This window comes from Leopardus geoffroyi, chromosome X, assembly GCF_018350155.1.
Source record: "Leopardus geoffroyi isolate Oge1 chromosome X, O.geoffroyi_Oge1_pat1.0, whole genome shotgun sequence".
Taxonomy (NCBI): domain Eukaryota; kingdom Metazoa; phylum Chordata; class Mammalia; order Carnivora; family Felidae; genus Leopardus; species Leopardus geoffroyi.
In genome coordinates this window covers 75563702-75582566 of record NC_059343.1, presented here as the reverse complement: position 1 = coordinate 75582566, position 18865 = coordinate 75563702, and the positions used below count along the sequence as shown (strand labels likewise).

General features: G+C 37.2%; 2 protein-coding genes and 1 long non-coding RNA gene across 6 annotated transcripts in view; 2 read left to right on the top strand and 1 right to left on the bottom strand.

The window, feature by feature from the left end:
- The window catches only part of FAM133A (family with sequence similarity 133 member A), a 52530-nt gene extending 38525 nt beyond the window's left edge, over positions 1–14005 (bottom strand). The window contains 1 exon segment of the mRNA XM_045470875.1: positions 13934–14005. The gene's annotated coding sequence lies outside the window, so the exon portion shown is untranslated.
- A 979-nt stretch (positions 14006–14984) lies between these two features.
- The window catches only part of LOC123594558, a 39311-nt gene continuing 35430 nt past the window's right edge, over positions 14985–18865 (top strand). For all 4 annotated transcript variants that reach the window (XR_006710780.1, XR_006710778.1, XR_006710781.1 and 1 more), the window contains exon 1: positions 14985–15283. This is a non-coding gene — a long non-coding RNA (uncharacterized LOC123594558). The remainder of the gene's footprint in view (positions 15284–18865) is intronic.
- NAP1L3 (nucleosome assembly protein 1 like 3) lies at positions 15282–17638 on the top strand. Its single transcript, XM_045471349.1, has one exon. It carries the CDS (start codon positions 15362–15364, stop codon positions 16790–16792), a length of 1431 nt encoding a protein of 476 aa, XP_045327305.1. The 5' UTR covers positions 15282–15361; the 3' UTR covers positions 16793–17638.

Below are 18865 nucleotides of genomic sequence, written 5' to 3'. Positions count from 1 at the left end.
ATCTCGCGGTCCGTGAGTTCGAGCCCCGCGTCAGGTTCTGGGCTGATGGCTCAGAGCCTGGAGCCTGTTTCTGATTCTGTGTCTCCCTCTCTCTCTGCCCCTCCCCCGTTCATGCTCTGTCTCTCTCTGTCCCAAAAATAAATAAACATTGAAAAAAAAAATTAAAAAAAAAAAAAAAAAAAGTCAACCCCAGAATTCTGCCAAACAGCAGAGGACCTGCAGGAATGCACTACAGGTCAGCGGGATTGAGCAGCGACATGGGTTTATGCTCTCTCTCCACCTTAAAAATGGATACTGGAGTAGGAACTTATCACCATAGCTGGCTTGCCACCTCAGCAAACCCCAGGTCCACAAGCCGACACCAGCCCTGGTCACACTGAGGCACAGAAAAAAGCCACGGTTTAATAGAGCAAATAGCATACAAAAGAGCCAGCCTTAGAACTCCACCAGAATGGCAGGGAAAGCTGCCTACACTTCCACCCCCACCTTGAAAGCACAGATAGGTGCACAGTACCGGCACCCAAACTGGTCTGCCACCTCAGTGAGCCTTAGGTCCCTAGTCCACACCAGCTACAGCCATCCCACCAAGGTGGCCACAAGGCAGTGCACACCAGGGTACCCCTGGTTAGCACTCTCTGTAGCCCCAGCTTTCATGCCAAGGTGAAACAGGTGCAAAGAACCCTGGAACATCTCCAGGCCTATACCACTTTGGCTTCAGAAGGCTTGCGAGGGCACCCCCGAAGCAGAGTGCTCTAGAGCCACCTGGCTGATGTCCCCTTTAGACCCAGTTGCCCTGCCAGGGAGACACTGTATGGAGTACTCTGGGAATCCCTGGCCCTTTTCTGCATCAGTTCCAGCCATTCTGCTGGGCACCCCCTGCATGAAGTGCCCTAGAACACTTCTGTCCATACCAGCCTCAGTTCCAGTTGCCAGGCAAGGGCACCTCCTGCATTCAGCACCTTGGGCATCCTGGCCCGCACCTAATTTAGCTTCAGCTGTCCTGTCAGGTTGCCCTCAGTTCAGAGAGCCATGGGACACCCTGGCTTGCAAACACTTCAGCTTCACTTGTCCTGCCAGGGCACATTTTTTCAGAGAGCCCAGGGGCCACAGTAGCCCATGCTCACTTTAGCTTTAGCTGTTGTTCCAGGGTTCCCCCTGCACAAAGCAGCCCAGAACCTCCTGAATGATACAGTGCCTTGGCTCTATATACCACTTCATGGAACCCTCTATGCAGAGAGTCCTGGAACATCCCAGTTTACACTCACTTCAGCTTCAGGTATCCTGCCAAACTGCCCTCTGTTCATAGAGCCCTGGGTATGCCCAGCATGCACCCACTTTAGTTTTAACTATCCTGCCAGGGAACCCTCTGCACAGAGAACACAGGGACATCCTACTTGTATACTACCTTGCTCCAGAAATTCTGCCAGGGCACCCCTTGCACAGAATACATGGGATACCCCAGTTTGTACCCAGAGTACCCTCTGCATGGAGAGCTCCAGGTGCTCCCAGCCTGCTCACCACCTCAGCTTCAGCAGCTCCACCAGGGTACTCCCAGCATGGAGTGCCCCAGGATCCCCCAACTTTCATCTACTTCAGCTTTAGTTGTCCTGCCAGGGTGCCTGCTGCATGGAAATCCCTAGGATGTGATGGCCCACAATATGCCTCAGTATCAGCCACCTCACCAGGGCACCCTCTGGGTGGAGAGTTCCAGGATGTTCCAGATAACATCATTTTAGCTTCAGCTATACTGCCAAGGTGCTCTCTGCATGTAGATCCTTGAGACATCGCAGCTTATGTCCTCTTTAGCGTTAGCTGTCTTACCAGGGTACCTGCTGCATGGAGAGCCAAAGGAGCACACTAAACTGTACACATCAGCTTTAATTGTGCTGCCAGAATGTCCGCTGAGTGGAGTCCTATGACCCCCAGCCGATGCACACCATAGATCCAGCTAGCTAGCAAAAGTAACCAAGCATAGTCTACATAGGGGATGACCATACACTAGGCCATTCCTTCAAGTTTAGGCGAAGTAGCTGTTCCACCTAATCCATTGAAACAAACAGAGAAAGTCAAGGAAAATGAGGAGACAGAGGAATATGCTCCAAAAGAAAGAACAAGACAAAACCTCAGAAAAAGATCTAAATGAAACAGAAAGCAATATGCCTGATAAAGAATTTAAAATAATGATTGTAAAGATGTTCACGAGGCTGGAAAGAAGAGTGGAAGAACTCAGTGAGACTACCAAAAAAGAGATAAAGAATATAGAAAGGAACCAATGTTAGTTGAAGATCACCATAACTGAAATACAAAACATACTAGAGGGAATTAACTATAGATTAACAGATGCAGAAGAATGAATCAGTGATTGGGAAACAGAGTAATGGAAAGCATAAAAGTTGAACAGCAAAGTGAGAACAGAGTGAAAAAAAAGTGAGGATAGGTTATGAGATCCCTTGGATAACATCAAGCAAAGAAACATTTGTATTATAGGGGTCCCAGAAGAAGAAGAAGAGAAAGAGGTAGAAATTTTATTTGAATAAATAATAAATAATAAATATAATTAATTAATTAAATAAAATAAAAATAATAGTCCCCTAACCTGGTAAAGAACATAAACATCCAGGTTCAAGAAACACAGGGAGTTGCAAAGAGGCGAACCCAAAAAGGTCCACACCATGACACATAATAATTAAAATATCAAAGGTTAAAGATAAACAGAGAATTTTTAAAGCAGCAAGAGAGAAGCATGAAGTCACCTGCAAGGAAAATCCTATAAGGCTATTAGCTGATATTTCAGCAGAAATTTTGCATGTCACCAGGGAGTGGCATGATATATTCAATGTACGGAAAGGAGAAAAAAAAAAAAAAACTACAACCAAGAATATACTACCCACAAGGTGATCATTCAGGTTTGAAGAACAAATCAGACAAACAAATGATAAAGGGGTTTATCACCACTAAACCAGGATTACAAGAAATTTTAAAGGGATTTATTTGAATTTTTAAACTTTAACCTTTATCTGAGAGAGACAGCACGAGTGGGGGAGGGGCAGAGAGAGAGGGGACAGAGGATCTGAAGTGGGCTCTGAACTGATGGCAGAGTGCATGATGTGGGGCTCAAACTAATGAAATATTAGATCAAGATCTGATCCAAAGTCAGAGGCTTAACTGACTGAGCGACCCAGGTGCCCTGACCCAAGTGCCAGGACTAATTTAAATGGAAAAGAAATTGCCATAATTAATTAGATACAAGAAAATCATGAGTAAAAATATGTAAAATAAGATAGCATATACATAAAACATGGAAGGAGTAAAAAAGAACTCTTTTGAATGCGTTTGAACTCAAAAGACCATCAAATTAATATAGAGAGTTATATACTTGGGATGTTATGTATGAACCTCATGGAAATGAAAAACCATGGAAATGACAAACCCAAAACCTATAATAGATATACAAAAAATAAAGAGAAAGAAAGCCAAACATAACACTACAGGAACTCATCAATCACAAAGAAAGAAAAGAAAATGGGTAGAGAAGAACTATAAAACAACCAGAAAACAAATAACTAATAGTTACTTTAAATGTAAATAGCCTAAATGCTCCAATAAAAAGACGTAGGGTGACAAAGTGAATAAAAAAGCAAGGCCCATCTATATGCTGCCTATAAGAGACTCACCTCAATGGAAGCCAAAAAAATAAATAAACAAAGCTAAAGTAGCAATAATTAGATCAGACAAATCAGACTTTAAAATAAACACTAAAAAATAAGGGCAATATTTAATGATAAAGGGATCAATCCAAAAAGAGGATAGAACACTTGTAAATATCTCTGAACCCAACAATGGAGCATGTACATACACAAAGCAAATGTTAACAAACATAAAAAGAGAGATTGATGGTAATAAAATAATAGTAGGGGACTTTAATACCCCACTTACATCAATGGATACATCAACCAAGCAGAAAACCAGTAAGTAAGCAGCGACTTTTTTTGTTATGTTTATTCTGTTTTGAGAGACACAGAGAGACAGAGTGTGAGTGGGGAAGGAGCAAAGAGAGAGGGAGACACAGAACCTGAAGCAGGCTCCAGGCTCTGAGCACATAGCCTGACATGGGGCTCAAGCTCACAAACTATGAGATCATGACTTGAGCTGAAGTCAGCCACCTAACCAACTGAGCCACCCAAGCGCCCTGTAAGCAGTGACTTTGAATGACACATTAGACCAGATGTACATAACAGATATTTACAGTGCATTCCATCCCAAAACAACAGAATACACATTCTTTTTCAGTGAACATGAGACATTTACCAGAATACATCACATGTAAGGCCACAAAACCAGCCTCAATAAAATTAAGAAGATTGAAATCATACGATGCATCTTTTCTAACCACAATGGTATGAAACTAGAAAGCAATCACAAGAAAAAAAAATGAAAAAATCACAAACACATGGAGGCTAAACATGATACTAAAAAATAGGTCAATAAACAATCAAAGAGGAAATTAAAAAAATACATGGAGACAAATGAAAACACAATGTTCTAAAAACTCTGGGATGCAGCAAAAGCAGTTCTAAGAGAGAATAAAAAGGCACACAGCCCTAGTTAAGAAATAAGATAAAGCTCAAATAAACAATCTAAACTTACACCTAAAGGAACTAGGAAAAAAAGAATAATCAAAGCCCAAGGTATACAGAAGGAAGGAAATAACAAAGGTCAGAGCAGAAATAAATTACATAGAGACAAAAAACAGACAAACAAACAAACCAAAAACAACAAAACAAAACAAAAAAAAATCAATGAAACCAAGAGCTGGTTCTTTGAAAAGATAAACTAAATTGATAGACCCTTAGCCAGACTCATCAACAAAAAAAGAGAAAGCACCCAAATAAAAAAAATCAGAAATGAGGAAAAGAAGTAACAACTGACACTACAAAAATACAAAGGATTAAAAGAGAATACTACAAAAAATTATATGACAGCAAACTGGACAACTTGGAAAAATTAGATAAATTCCTAGTAACATATAAATTACCAAACTTGAAACAGGAAGAAATAGAAAACTTGAACAGACTGATAACCAGCAAAGAAATTGAATCGCCAATAAAAATCTACCAACAAACAAAAGTCCAGGGTCAGATGGCTTCACAGGGGAATTCTGAATTTAAAGAGTTAATACCTTATTCTCCTCAAACTATTCCAAAAAACAGAAGAGGAAAGAAAGCTTCCAAGTACATTCTGTAAGGCCAGCATTACCTTTATAACAAAACCAGAAAGACACCACAAAAAAGGAAAACTACAGGCCAATATGCCTGATAAACATGCATGCAAAAATCCTCAAAATATATTGGCAAACCAAATCCAACAATACATTAAAAGGATCATTCACCATGATGAAATGAGATTTATCCTGGGATGCAAGGATGGTTCAATATTCACAAATCAATCAATGTGACATACCACATCAACAAAACGAAGGATAAAAATCATATGATCATCTACATAGGTGCAGAAAAAGCATTTGACAAAATACCACACTCATTCATGGTAAGAACTCTCATCAAAGTGGGTTTAGAGGGAACATACCTCAATCTAATAAAGGTGTATATGAAAAACTCACAGCTAATATCAATGTATCAATGGTGAATCTGAGAGCTTTTCCTTTAAGATCAGGAACAAGACAAGGATGTCCATTTTTGCCACTTTTATTCAACCTAGTATTGGAAGTCTTAGTCACAGCAATCATTCCAAAAAAAAAAAAAAAGAGGCATTCATATGAGGAAAGAAGTTTCACCAGTTGTGGGGCACTTGGGTGGCTCAGTTGGTTAAGCGTCCGACTTCAGCTCAGGTCATGATCTCACAGTCCGGGAGTTCCAGCCCCGTGTTGGCCTCTGTGCTGACAGCTCAGAGCCTGGAGTCTGCTTCAGATTCTGTGTCTCCCTCTCTCTCTGCCCCTCCCCTGCTCATGCTCTATCTGTCTCTGTCTCAAAAAAAAAAAACATTAAAAAAAAAGGGGTCACCAGTTGTGGATAACATGATACTAATACATAGAAAATTCTACAGAATCCACAAAAAAACTAGAAGTAATATAAATGAATTCAGTAAAGTTGTAGGATCCAAAGTTAATACCTATAAATCATTAGGGTTTTATACACTAATAATGAAGCATCAAAAAAGGGAAATTAAATAAATAATTCCATTTTAATTGCACCAAAACAATAAAATATCTAGGAATAAACTTAACCAAGGAGGTAAAAGAACTGTATCTGAAAAATATAAAGCACCGATGAAAGAAATTAAGTACAGCACAAACAAATGGAAAGATACTCCATGCTCATGGTTTGAAAGCATTAATATTGTTAAAATGTCCATACTACCAAAAGAAATCTATAGTTTCAATGCATTCCCTACCAAAATATCAACAGAATCTTTCACAAAACCAAATCAAATGACACTAAAATGTGTATGGAACCACAAAAGACCCCAAAATAATAAGCAACCTTGAGAAAGAAAAACAAAACTGGAGACATCACAATTTCAGATTTCAAGATAAACTATAAAGCTCTCATAATGAAAACAATATGGCACTGGTACAAAAATAGACACATAGATCAATGCAACTGGATGGACAGCCCAGAAATAAACCCATACTTATACAGCCAACTAATCTACGACAAAAGAGGCAAGAATATACAATGAGGAAAAGGCAGTCAGGCAGTCTCTTCAGTCCTGTTGCTTGTAGTGACAAATACCTGGAAAAACACAGAATGTTCATCCAATAAGTAAGGCCTCAGTTTCCCCAATATGTATATGGTTATTGGGCTAAATGATTTCTACAATCTCTTCCACCTCCAACAAGGATAATATTTTCACACAGCTGTGAGTTAGGCTTGAGACCATTACTCTAAACAAGATGAAAAAAAATAGGAAAATCTAAGGCATTTGGTGGATATTTAAAATTGTCACAATGCATAGTACTCTAACCACATAAAAAGTTAAAAAAAAATGTTATTAATATCAAGAATAGAAGTCACTATTTAAGACATTGCGAATTACTTTATTATATTTTCATATATATGTAGTTAATTGTATGCAAATATTATATTCTTAATCTTTATAATGGAATAAAAAATAAATGGCATCAAAAATAAACATGAGATATAAATTTGAGGTTTAGGTAATGAAGATTGAGTAATTTAGGGCTGTCAGGAAGTTTAAAAGCTCTCAAGAAAGAAAGGATGCTGTGTGAGGTGTAAAATATTAAAACAATATTTGGCTTGGAATTTTATTTGTGTCGTGCTGATTTTTCTCCCTTTGAAATAACAGGAGAACTTCTGTAGGCAGATAATGCCAACCAGGATGAGTGGCTATTTGACCTTAGAACTATCAAGATCTAATACTATTATTAATATCAAGGAGTTGCCAATATCCATGAAATTTCTACTTTCATGCATATTATAGATGGAAAATTCATATTTGTAGATTCCTATGCTGCTTCCATAAGAGAAGTCACAGCATACTGACTTCATAGAAATGCTGAGTGGCTTGAGACTATATACTAAGAAAGGTTTCTTTAAAACACTACCTTGATAAATGATAATACAAAAAGTAGTAAACAATATTGAATTGTAGTTCTATGTCCCATTCTTAGCCCCATTTTAGAGAGGGAGAACAGAAGTAATAAAAGTGAGGTAGCTTGTCCAATATCTAATGCAACTAGTAAGAAAAAAAAAAAAGGATTCAAGCCCAGCAATTCTGACTCTAGCACCTACACTAACAATCTGGTCATAATGTCTCAGTAAGGAAATCAAATGCTAAGGTTTGATGATTGTTTGGATTCTCCTCTTTATACTTTAAAAAAGGTTTTTGTGAATTACATGTATGTTGTTTGATACAAAAATGACCATCACCTCTGAAGAGCTGTGGAACATATATTTGTTCCTACCAGCAGGAATATTTGCAGTATCATAAGACTCATTTTTCCTCAGAGGATGCACTAAATCAAATTAATTAAATATATCTGGGTATTCTGGATAAAATTTGGCAGAGAATATCCATTTGGGCTTGTTCTACATTGTCCAAATATAATGAAAATTTAAAAATAGTTATTGTGGTCATATATACATGCAAAGACATTTAAATCCTTCAAAAATTTTCCTCCTTTAAAAAAATTTAAAGTTTATTTATTTATTTTGAGAGATATAGAGAGAGTAAGTGGGTGAGGGGCAGAGAGAGCAGGGGAAAGAGAGAATCCCAAGCAGGCTCTGTACTATCAGCATGGAGCCCTATGTATGGCTCCAATCCATGAACCATGGGTTCATGACCTGAGCCAAAACCAAGAGTCGGTCGCTTAACCAACTGAGCCACCTAGGCAACCCCTTCCGTTTTTAGTAGCATTAAATAAAATGCTTCCAAAGTTGCAATAAAAAAGATTTGCTTTATTTGAGTTTTAATGTGAGAATTCTTCAAATGAGCACCAATGGAAAAAGATCCTTGAATGCCCTTGTAAAAGTGTTCCTCTGCAATGTGGATTTACGTTTTTGAACATGTATGCTATTAAGTTGAAAACTAGCATTAGAACAATATCCAAATTAGTAACTGATTCACCTACTCTGCCATTGCATTAATTGTAAGTGCCCTTTCAAACACCATGAAGTTAAGGCTATAATGCCAGAAATGTAATTCACAAATATTTCCTTTAAAAATCAAATTTTATAGCTATATGCCATACTCTCCTCATTTGTGTGTGTCCTTATTTTAGGAATGAGTATGGAATGAGATAATTTTGCTTTGAAACTCACAGTATGAAATAATAACCAATTATTCATAACAATTCTGTCTTTAATTATAATTTATTAATAGCTTGAAAATGCTTTCTACTTACATTTAACAAAGAGATCTTTCTTATCAAAGGTTGAGAAAAGCACAGGCATTATTCGTGCTCTTGAATAATACTAGCTACCATTCCTGTGGCTGGGCTGTAGACAGCCATACACTGGCAACTCCACAAAATAGAAACGCATTTCTGTTTCTTGTTTTGATTTGTTTTCTAGGTTAACATTGCTGTTATTTTCCTTTTCTGTCAGATATTTGGGAGCAGAAATGAAAGGCCAAGGATGAAGACCTAGCTACTGTAATTGTCTCCACTATCATGAAATTCTATTATCCCACAATTTGGTTCTCATTCCCTCCCAAATATAAACATAGCTAACAAATATTTACAAATTAGGAAGTTAAAATAAGCACACAATGGAACAGAATAGAGAGCCCAACATACACCCACACATATATTGACAATTTTTGATGAAGATACAAAGGTAATTCAGTAGAGAAAGGATAGTTTTTCAACAAATGATGGTGGGACAACTAGATGTCCATATGTAAAAAAAAAAAAAACAAAACAAAACAAAAGAATTTCAATCCATATCTTGTACCACATACAAAAATAGATCCAATCTGAATGTGAAACTAAGCATAAAAATTCTAAAAGAGCATAGAAGAATGTCTTAGTGATCTTGGGATAAGCAAGCTTTCTTAGAGATGACACCAAAAACATGGTTCATAAAAGGAAAAAAAAAGATGATAAATTGGACTCTATCAAAATTACAAACTTCTGTTCTCTGAAAAGCTATGAAAGGTACTATTAAGAGAATAAAAATAAAATCCATGGATTGGTAAAAAATACTTGCAGACCTTTTTTCTCCTAAGGACTTGTATCCAGAGTATATAACAAATTCTCAAATCTCGATAGTAAGACCAGAACCCAATAGAAAAATGGGCAATATATGAATAGACAGTTCACCAAAGAAGTTATGTGGATGGTAAATCACTACAAAAAAGGTGTTTAACATCATCAGTCATTAGGGAAATGCAAAGTAAAACCACAATGAGATGCTACTACATACCTATTAAAATTGCTAAATTTCAAAAGACCAACGGTACCAAGTGTTGGCATTTCTGATACGAATGCAAAATTGTACAACCACTTTGGAAAACAGTTATTTCTTAAAAAGTTAAACACAAACATAGCAAGTGACTCCTCAGTTCATTTATATAATATTCTAGAAAGTGCAAACTAGTCTATTACATAACATTCTAGAAAGTGCAAACTAGTCTATAGAAACAGAAAGTAGATCAGTAGTTGCCAAGGTAGAGACAAGGAGAGGCATAATGAAACTTTTGGGGGTGATAAAAATTTTCATTTTCTTGACCGTGGTGATGAATTCACAGGTGTACAGATTTATTAAAACATCGTATTGTACACTGTATGTACAGTTGTATCTACTATAGTTCAATAAAATTGTTTCTAAAAAGAATTACCTTAGGGGCACCTGGGTGGCTCAGCTGGTTGAGCATCTAACTCTTGATTTTGGCTCAGGTCAAGATCCCAGAGTCATAGGATTGAGCCCCATGTGAGGCTCCATGCTGAGCCTGCTTAAGATTCTCTCTCCCTCTCCCTCTGCTCCTCCCCTGCTCATGCACAAGCATGGGTACACGCATGAGTGAGCACTCTCTCAGAAATAAATAAATAAATAAATAAATAAATAAATAAATAAAGAGAGAGAGAGAGAGAGAGAGAGAATTAACTTATATGTTCAGATAAAATCTGTCTAGATGAACAAGAACAACAACAAAAAAGTCCACCAATAAATGAAATTGCAATGCTTGGCTTCTTAAATATCTACAACAAAGATAATTCTGTAACACTTATTGTGTATTACATACATGTGTTTGTGTGACAGGCATGATAGTTGGGGTTGTATATATGTTCATAACAGGGAAGATATAAACAGATGTCAAAGAGCCATGTTCAGCCTGAATATACCAATAGATTCTGTGTTAAGCATCATTTCATGTAGAAGTATGAATATTTGACCCCAAAAAAGAATGTCATAAAATAATGAAATGGTGAACATATCACTATGCAACTAAAGATAGCTTTATGAAAAAAATAAGCATATTATATACTAGAATACTTATAAAAATATTCACTATAGAAAATATATGCTATAATGCATACATTAAATTCATTATATAAATAAAATACTTATTTTCTTTTAGGAAACTGCCATAATAAAATTAACAATAGACAAAAAAGCTACAAAAATAAAAGTGTGTTATAAGATACCTAAAGTAGTGCATACACATCAAAAGTAGAGCACTGTAGTTAGAAGTCACCAATAGTCTTTGGCTTGGGAAAAAATACTTACAAATAGAAAAATCAAAATAGTTCATTAATATATTATCTTTGTATGAGTTTTTTTTACAAGTTTTTCTCTTTTTATTCTGTTTCATTTCAAACTTCTTTGATCAGTGTGATTAAGCACGAATTCTTGAAAGACATTATTCAGATGACAATTTAAAATGAAATTGAGTAATTTAAAATAAAAGCTTTAGTTAAGTCACATGTGTCCAACATTATAAGTCAGAACAGAGATATTTTCTAAGTGAGTCACAGTTGGTTTTAAATCAAGACCACAATTATTTAACCTGTAGGATCTCACCACTGATTAATTTCTTTCTTAATTCAGTGGAAAAGCAAGTGAAGGATATGAATAGGCATTTCTCAAATGGACAATAAAAATATGAAAAGACATTGAATCTTACCACTAACCTAAGAAATACAAATACATAATGATAAGAAATTAATTTGGAGGGGCACCTGAGTGGCTCAGTCGGTTAAGCGTCCAACTCTTGATTTCAGCTCAGGTTATGACCACACAGTTCCATGGGATCAAGCCCTGCATCCAGCTCCTCACTGACAGCACAGAGCCTGCTTGGGATTCTCTCTCTAAACTCTTTCCCACTCACCTGCTCTCTCTCTCAAAATAAATAAACATTTTTTAAAAGAAATTAATCTGGAGATTTTCATTAAAGATGTGAATAGTGATTACTCTCAGTGTGTTTTCAGTTACTTTTCTTGTTTGGATTTCAACATATTATCTAACTTTTTTTCAATGCATATCATTTTCATAAAATATAAAGTTTTCAAAAAAAACCTGCCAGTACCTCATTAGTTGTTTGTAGAAAAATTATGGCCAACAGATCAGAGAACAGAATTCAGAAACAGAACCAAGCATTTTAGTTAATATGATAGAGTTGGTATCTCAAATAAGTATGAGTCAGAGAGATTACCAAAGAAACAGCACAAAACAATTAGCTAGCTAATAAAAATATATTTAAAAATATTTGAGGGGTGCTGGGTGACTTAGTCGGTTAAGCGTCCAACTTGATTTTGGCTCAGGTCATGATCTCATGGTTAATGGGATCAAGGCCCTCATCAAATTCTGTACTGACAGTGTGGGAGCCTGCTTCAGATTCTCTCTCTGCCCCTCTGCCACTCATTCTCTCTCTCTCTCTTTCTCTCTCAAAGTAAATAAACTTAAAAAAAATTTGAATCCCTAACTCAATACTTACTCCAAAATATTAATTCCTGATGATACAAAATTTAACATGTAAATGAAACCTTTAACATACTATCAAAATATAAGAGCATTCATTAAAAAAGGATATCTATCATTTTAAATGAAAATAATAAGTTTCAGGACAATATTTATGGCATAAACCCACTGATTTAAATAATTGTTTCCATAGTATATGTTGTGATTAAAATTATGAAATGAAAGAATACACACTCAGTTTAGTTTTTTTAAATATTTTTAAATGTTTATTAAGTTTTGAGAGAGAGAGAGAAAGAGAGAGAGAGAGAGAGCAGGGGAGGGGCAGAGAGAGAAGGAGACACAGAATCCAAAGCAGGCTCCAGGCTCTGAGCTGTCAGTACAGAATCCCATATGGGGCTTGAATTCATGAACCTGTGAGAAACCTAAGCCAAAGTCAGAAGCTTAACCAACTGAGACACCCAGGCACCCCTCACACTCAGTTAAGTTTTATTCACCATTAAACTGCCATCCTCTACCACATGTGCCTAACACACGGCAGGCACAAAAATATATTAGTTGAAGGACAAAATTAACTCTTAGCATTGTTTGTAGGAGTGTAAACTGTGATAACTTTTCTGGAGAGAAGTTTGGCAATATGTGTCAAAGAATAAAATGAACACAATTTACTCCTGCATTCCCATAATTTTCACGAGCGCATACAGTAGGTATCCAAGGCTAATTTTTTTATAGTAGGAAAAAAAATGTGTATGCTAGTAGAAAAATGATGTGGGAAGTAGCTGCCCTACAACAGGAATATGGTTAAATATTAAATAAACATTTCCATGGAATATGTATCTATTTTAAAATTAGGTGTTTATCATTTACCATGAAAATATAGCCACAACTGATAAATGAGCAGATTACAAAACAAAATATGTTATATAGATAAAACAGTATATATAAACAGGCAGGTATGTAGATGTACAGAGAAATTTCTGGGAGAAAATGCACCAAAATGTTAAAAATGGTTATCATTTGGTTGATAAGATTGTGCATATATACCATCATTGGAATTTTCTATATTTTTTTCTTTATAATGCTTATATACCTTGAAAATCAAAAATAAACAATAAAAGTAAATTTATTTACAAAATAGAAAGTGTTTCCTAACTTTTTAAAAATATGTGACTAAATGACAAAGCCCAAATTATATAATAAAAAAGTAATGTAAAGATTAATCTAACTTTAAAATTTTTCCACATTTGAAGTGAATAATTCATCATATTTTATATTTTAATTTACTACTTGTGTTCTGTGAGCAGGTTTAGACAGTGAATTTAATTAATTAGGTTATTTTCTGCATTAGTATATCAAATGACGTCTAGGTTTTTTTTTTTTTTTTTTTTTTTTTTTTTGTTTTTACTTCCACAGAAAGATCAAGGTATCTTCCAATGAACTCTTTAAGAGACTATTAATATATCCTGTGAATTTTTATTCAAATATAGATAGGTAATTGTGGTCATTCATAAAAAGGGGCTAAATATGTTTCTTACCTTTTAATGAAAAGTAAACACTGGTCTTTTTTGTTGTACCAAGGGAGGTGTTCTGTAGCAGAAAACAATCCTGTAAATAAAAATAAGATACCTGTTTTTAAACCTCATTTTACAAAAGCCTATTTACATATTACTGGACTGGTAAATCATACTTTAGCGTGGCCGGAATATTACAATGTTAGAAGGAAACTGGTGGTAGACAACATTGTAAAGTATACCCTGACAGAGGATGCACTTTCATCAGCACAAATTCCCTCTCCCATCCTGTTGTTAATGGAATTGAAAACTGCTCCACAAAAGTATAGAGCAAACCGTCTGCTTTTAAATAATACTACTTAACATCTGAATGTCCTTGCACTTCATCTACAAGGTTGTTGCAAGCTTTGAGAACAGCTAGAAGCAAGTCGGCAGCAAGATTGGAGTATATTATATGCCAGTTAAAAAAAAAAGAAATGCAGTAAAAATAGTCTAACTGACTCACAGCATCGCCACCCTTGTAGATGGATATAAATCAGGCTTGCCCAACACCACAGATAGTACTTACTAAAAACTGTTAGGTGGAACTCAATATGCCTGCTTTCTAGCCCCTCCCCCCTTTGCCAATAAATGACTCCCTTTTCTCTCCAGTGTAAAAATACACGCTAATAGGATATTTAGATATAGTTTTAAAAAAATTCCATATTCACACTACCCAATGATGCCATTTGAGGTATTTCCATCCAATTTTTTAAAAACAGATTTTTGTCAAGAGGCTCCTGACAAACCAAACGGGAATTCAGGATGAAATGATAGGAGAAAGATACTCCTCTTCCCTTGTTAGGAACCATGGATAGTATTTTTACCTCATATCTAAGCTTTTTTTACTTTTATTTTTTGAATTATAAAACTATAAAGATATAATTTTCAGGGGAAACAAACGTCTTCCACGAGTGTGTGCCTCAGCTACCAGGCAGCGTCTGGGAAGGTGGGCGGAGCCTGGAGAGCGGCGCGTGCGTTTGGTCATTCAATAGGCTTAGACATTGTCAATCAAGTTTGCCCAGCAAATGAGGTGAGAGCTAAAAGGCACACGGGGAACTAAATTGACTGCAGGTGGGTCCGCAAGGGGTGGGAGCTCGCGATCTAAACCGCGAAGAGATCTTGGGGTCTTACACTACGCCATTAGACTGCGGCACTCCTCTGTCCGCAGCAGCTGCTCTAAGAGTCCTTGCCACCGCCGCTCTTGCCCAGGCCTCTACTGCGGCTTCCACCTTTGCGGGATCACAGCAGCCCAGCCCAACCCCGTCCTGCGCTACTGCTGCCTTCGCCGCTGCCACCTCCTCAGCCTCGGCCTCCGCCACCACCCAAGCATCCGTGAGTCATTTTCTGCCCATCTCTGGTCGCGCGGTCTCAGCGGTAGTCACCACATTAAGAGGTTTGCAGGGTTGCAAAATGGCAGAAGCGGATCTTAACACGGTTTCGGAACCTGCCTCCCAAAGGGTTGCTGAAGAGAAGATGGCTAGCTCCTCTAGTGATTCTGGGGAGGAATCTGACTGCAGTAGCTCTAGCAGCAGCACTAGTTGCAGCAGCAGCAGCAGCAGCAGCAGCAGCAGCGGCCGCAGCCGCTTATATAGAAAGAGGAGGGTATCTGGGCCTTCCAGAAAAGCACGACGGGCTCCTTTGGGTAAAAGTTTCGTGGATAGGCTGCCTCGGGCCGTTAGAAATCGTGTGCAGGCGCTCAGAAATATTCAAGATGAATGTGACAAGGTAGACATCCTGTTCTTAAAGGCAATTCACGATCTCGAAAGAAAATATGCCGAACTCAATAAGCCTCTATACGATCGGCGATTTCAAATAATCAATGCAGAATATGAACCTACAGAAGAAGAATATGAGTGGAATTCAGAGGATGAGGTGTTCAGCAGTGATGAGGAGGTGCAGGAAGACAGCCCTAGTGAAATGCCTGCTTTAGAGGGTGAGGAAGAAGATAACGAGCCTAAAGGAAAACCTGAGGTAAAGGCTGAAGAAAATGAGGTTCCAAAAGAAATTCCTGAGACAAAGGCTGAAGAAAAAGCAGAGTCTAAAGATTTTCTGGGGACAAAGCCTGAAGTGAAAGAAGACCCTAAAGTAGACCCTCAGGTAAAGGCAGAAGGTAAAGAACAGACTAGAGTAACAGAAGCTAAGGCAAAGGCTGCCATAATAGAGGCTCCTAAAAGAATTCCTGAGGTCAGGCCTAAAGAAAGAGTGAATCTTAAAAGAGCTCGTAAGGGAAAGCCTAAAAAAGATCCTAAAGGCATTCCTGACTATTGGCTGACTGTTTTAAAGAATGTTGACAAGCTCGGGCCCATGATTCAGAAGTATGATGCACCCATTCTGAAGTTCTTGTCAGATATTAGCCTAAAGTTCTCAAAACCTGGCCAGCCTATAAGTTACACATTTGAATTTTATTTTCTACCCAATCCATACTTCAGAAATGAGGTGCTGACCAAGACATATATAATAAAGTCAAAACCAGATCACAAGGATCCATTCTTCTCTTGGGGATGGGAAATCCAAGATTGCAAGGGCTGTAAAATAGATTGGAGAAGAGGAAAGGATGTTACTGTGACAACCACCCAGAGTCGAACAACTGCTACTGGAGAAATTGAAAGTCAGCCAAGAGTGGTTCCTAATGCATCATTCTTCAATTTCTTTAGCCCTCCTGAGATTCCTAAGATTGGAAAGCTAGAGCCACGAGAAGATGCTATCCTTGATGAGGACTTTGAAATTGGTCAAACTTTACATGATAATGTCATCCTGAAATCGATCTATTACTATACAGGAGAAGTCAAATGTACCTATGAAGATAGTACAAATTATGGAAACAGGAAATATCGAAAATAAAAAAAGAAGCTGCTTGAAAGAATTTTCAAGAATCTCAAAACTTCAATCAGAAGTGAAGCAGGTTTATATAGCCTTAGGCTAGATGGGAGGGGGGCGCTGCTCTATAGCCTCAACACTAGCATTCCTTATAGTCTTGTGTTTTCATATTTTATTGGTAGTCTGAAAATGGTCTTACAGTGTCTAAGTATCAGTTTATCTAGCCTGTTGTAGTGTAATATTCTTCAAAATATATAAATGTTGCAGTTATCTAAAGCATGCTCATTTTGTGCTATAAAGTTCTGATTTTTGTGAAGTTTTTTTGTCATGTTCCTATTAGAATGTAGCTGTGAAAACTGTCAGAATTGTCAATTGAGACAAATATTTGCTTGAAAAAAACAGTTCCTGAAGTACCAACGCAAGTGTTTTTTTATTTCCAGCCTGGAAGACTAAAAGTTTAAATCTGCTTGCACTAGCTGTGCCTTCATTACTTTGCTATAGAAATATGGTACTTACAGTGACTAGAACAGCTTAACAGTGAAATTTGCTTAAAAAAGATTAGCCTACATTTAAGAATGTCCATCGAGCCCATATATGATATGACTGTGAGCTTATTTATGTGACATAGTGGTCTATAAATTAATAATTAAGTTATTGTTTACCACTGAAGTGTTAGTGACATGGTATTTTTTAAAACTTTCCTCATATTATACTGTGTAATTGTAAACTGAGGTTACTAACCACATTTTCTTTGTAATATGTTCTACTTTATCTTTCACTAAGATGATCACTTTATATCAATTGATATTTTTTCATGTTCTATTGCATCCTAAAATGTCAAATAAAGTGTATCATGCTATAAAAATCTAACATTTTTTCCTAATTATAAAAAATGTAGGTCTTCTCAAAAAAGTGGAAAATACTGAGAAAAGGGGAAATTTAAGAAATATATAACTATTACTCACATTCTGATTTGTTTCCCAGATCTTAGCTCTTCTTTGGAAGATACACATTCAAGTGATTGGAGAGAAATGGGACAGAGGAGGAAGGCTAAGGGGGAGGAGGAGAAAGAGAGGGTAGAGGGGGAGGGAAAAGGAGAAGGAAGAGGGAGAGGAGGGTGGAAGGAGAAGAGGGTGGTTGGAAGGGAAGGGAGAGTGGAGAAAGAAGGGAAAGGGCTTGAGGGGAAAGGGAAGAGGGTGGGGAATGAAAAGGATGGGAGGTAGTGGGGATAGGGCAGAAGGGGAAAAAGGGAAGGAGTGCCTCACTGAGAAAATACATCTATATAAGCTGTTGCTTTCACTTCCAAGAGTAGGATGGGCAAATGACCTAGGATGAACAAGTGACCCAGGCCCACCTTCCGCCTGACTTGGGAGGTCACACTCTTAGATGTGGCATTTTTTTAAAATAGGTGTCTCAGGCTTTCACCTCTTCAATACCATGCAACTGGTTATCACCTCTTCAATACCATGCATCTGGTTACAGGGTAATGAGATCCTGCGATTTTGGGGTTGAAATTAGTGTGAAGAGGAGGTCCCTTAAAACTCAGCTTACCAGAGAGCTTTGCACAGGGCACAAAGGCACAAGCACAACAAATGGTAAAGTAGTATCTTCTTTCACATTTGCCATTTCCCTGTCCACATATATCTTCAATCAAAACCTTAAGGAAAGAGCTGAAGCAGGAAGAAGACAGGATTTGGGGGTTTCTGGCTCTTTAGGCATAAAATTACCTAATAGTCTTTCCAAATCCCATCATACATAGTTTAATATCTTGCTTTTATCCCTGTTTAACAATAGCCCAGACCGTGTCTACAATGTTAAAATATTACAATATATGACACTATATTTAACCAATCTGGGGTGTTTGGATATTTAGGTTTTTATTTCTGAGATATTTGCATCCATCAAGAAAGGGTATGGGAATAGATTTACTAATATAGCAGGGCCAAAACGAAGGCTATAATAAATATGGTGTACCTGGTTCACTGTTGGGGAGGTTCCCAAATCAGATATATACTGTGCTTGTCAGACATCACAGATATAGCAGAGCCCTTAAAACTCCTACATGGAATGCAAAATCCTTATCGCATCTTAGAACAC

Bases quoted from the DNA above. Each gene is read 5' to 3' on its own strand.
- NAP1L3 (XM_045471349.1), top strand. From the start codon at position 15,362: ATGGCAGAAGCGGATCTTAACACGGTTTCGGAACCTGCCTCCCAAAGG.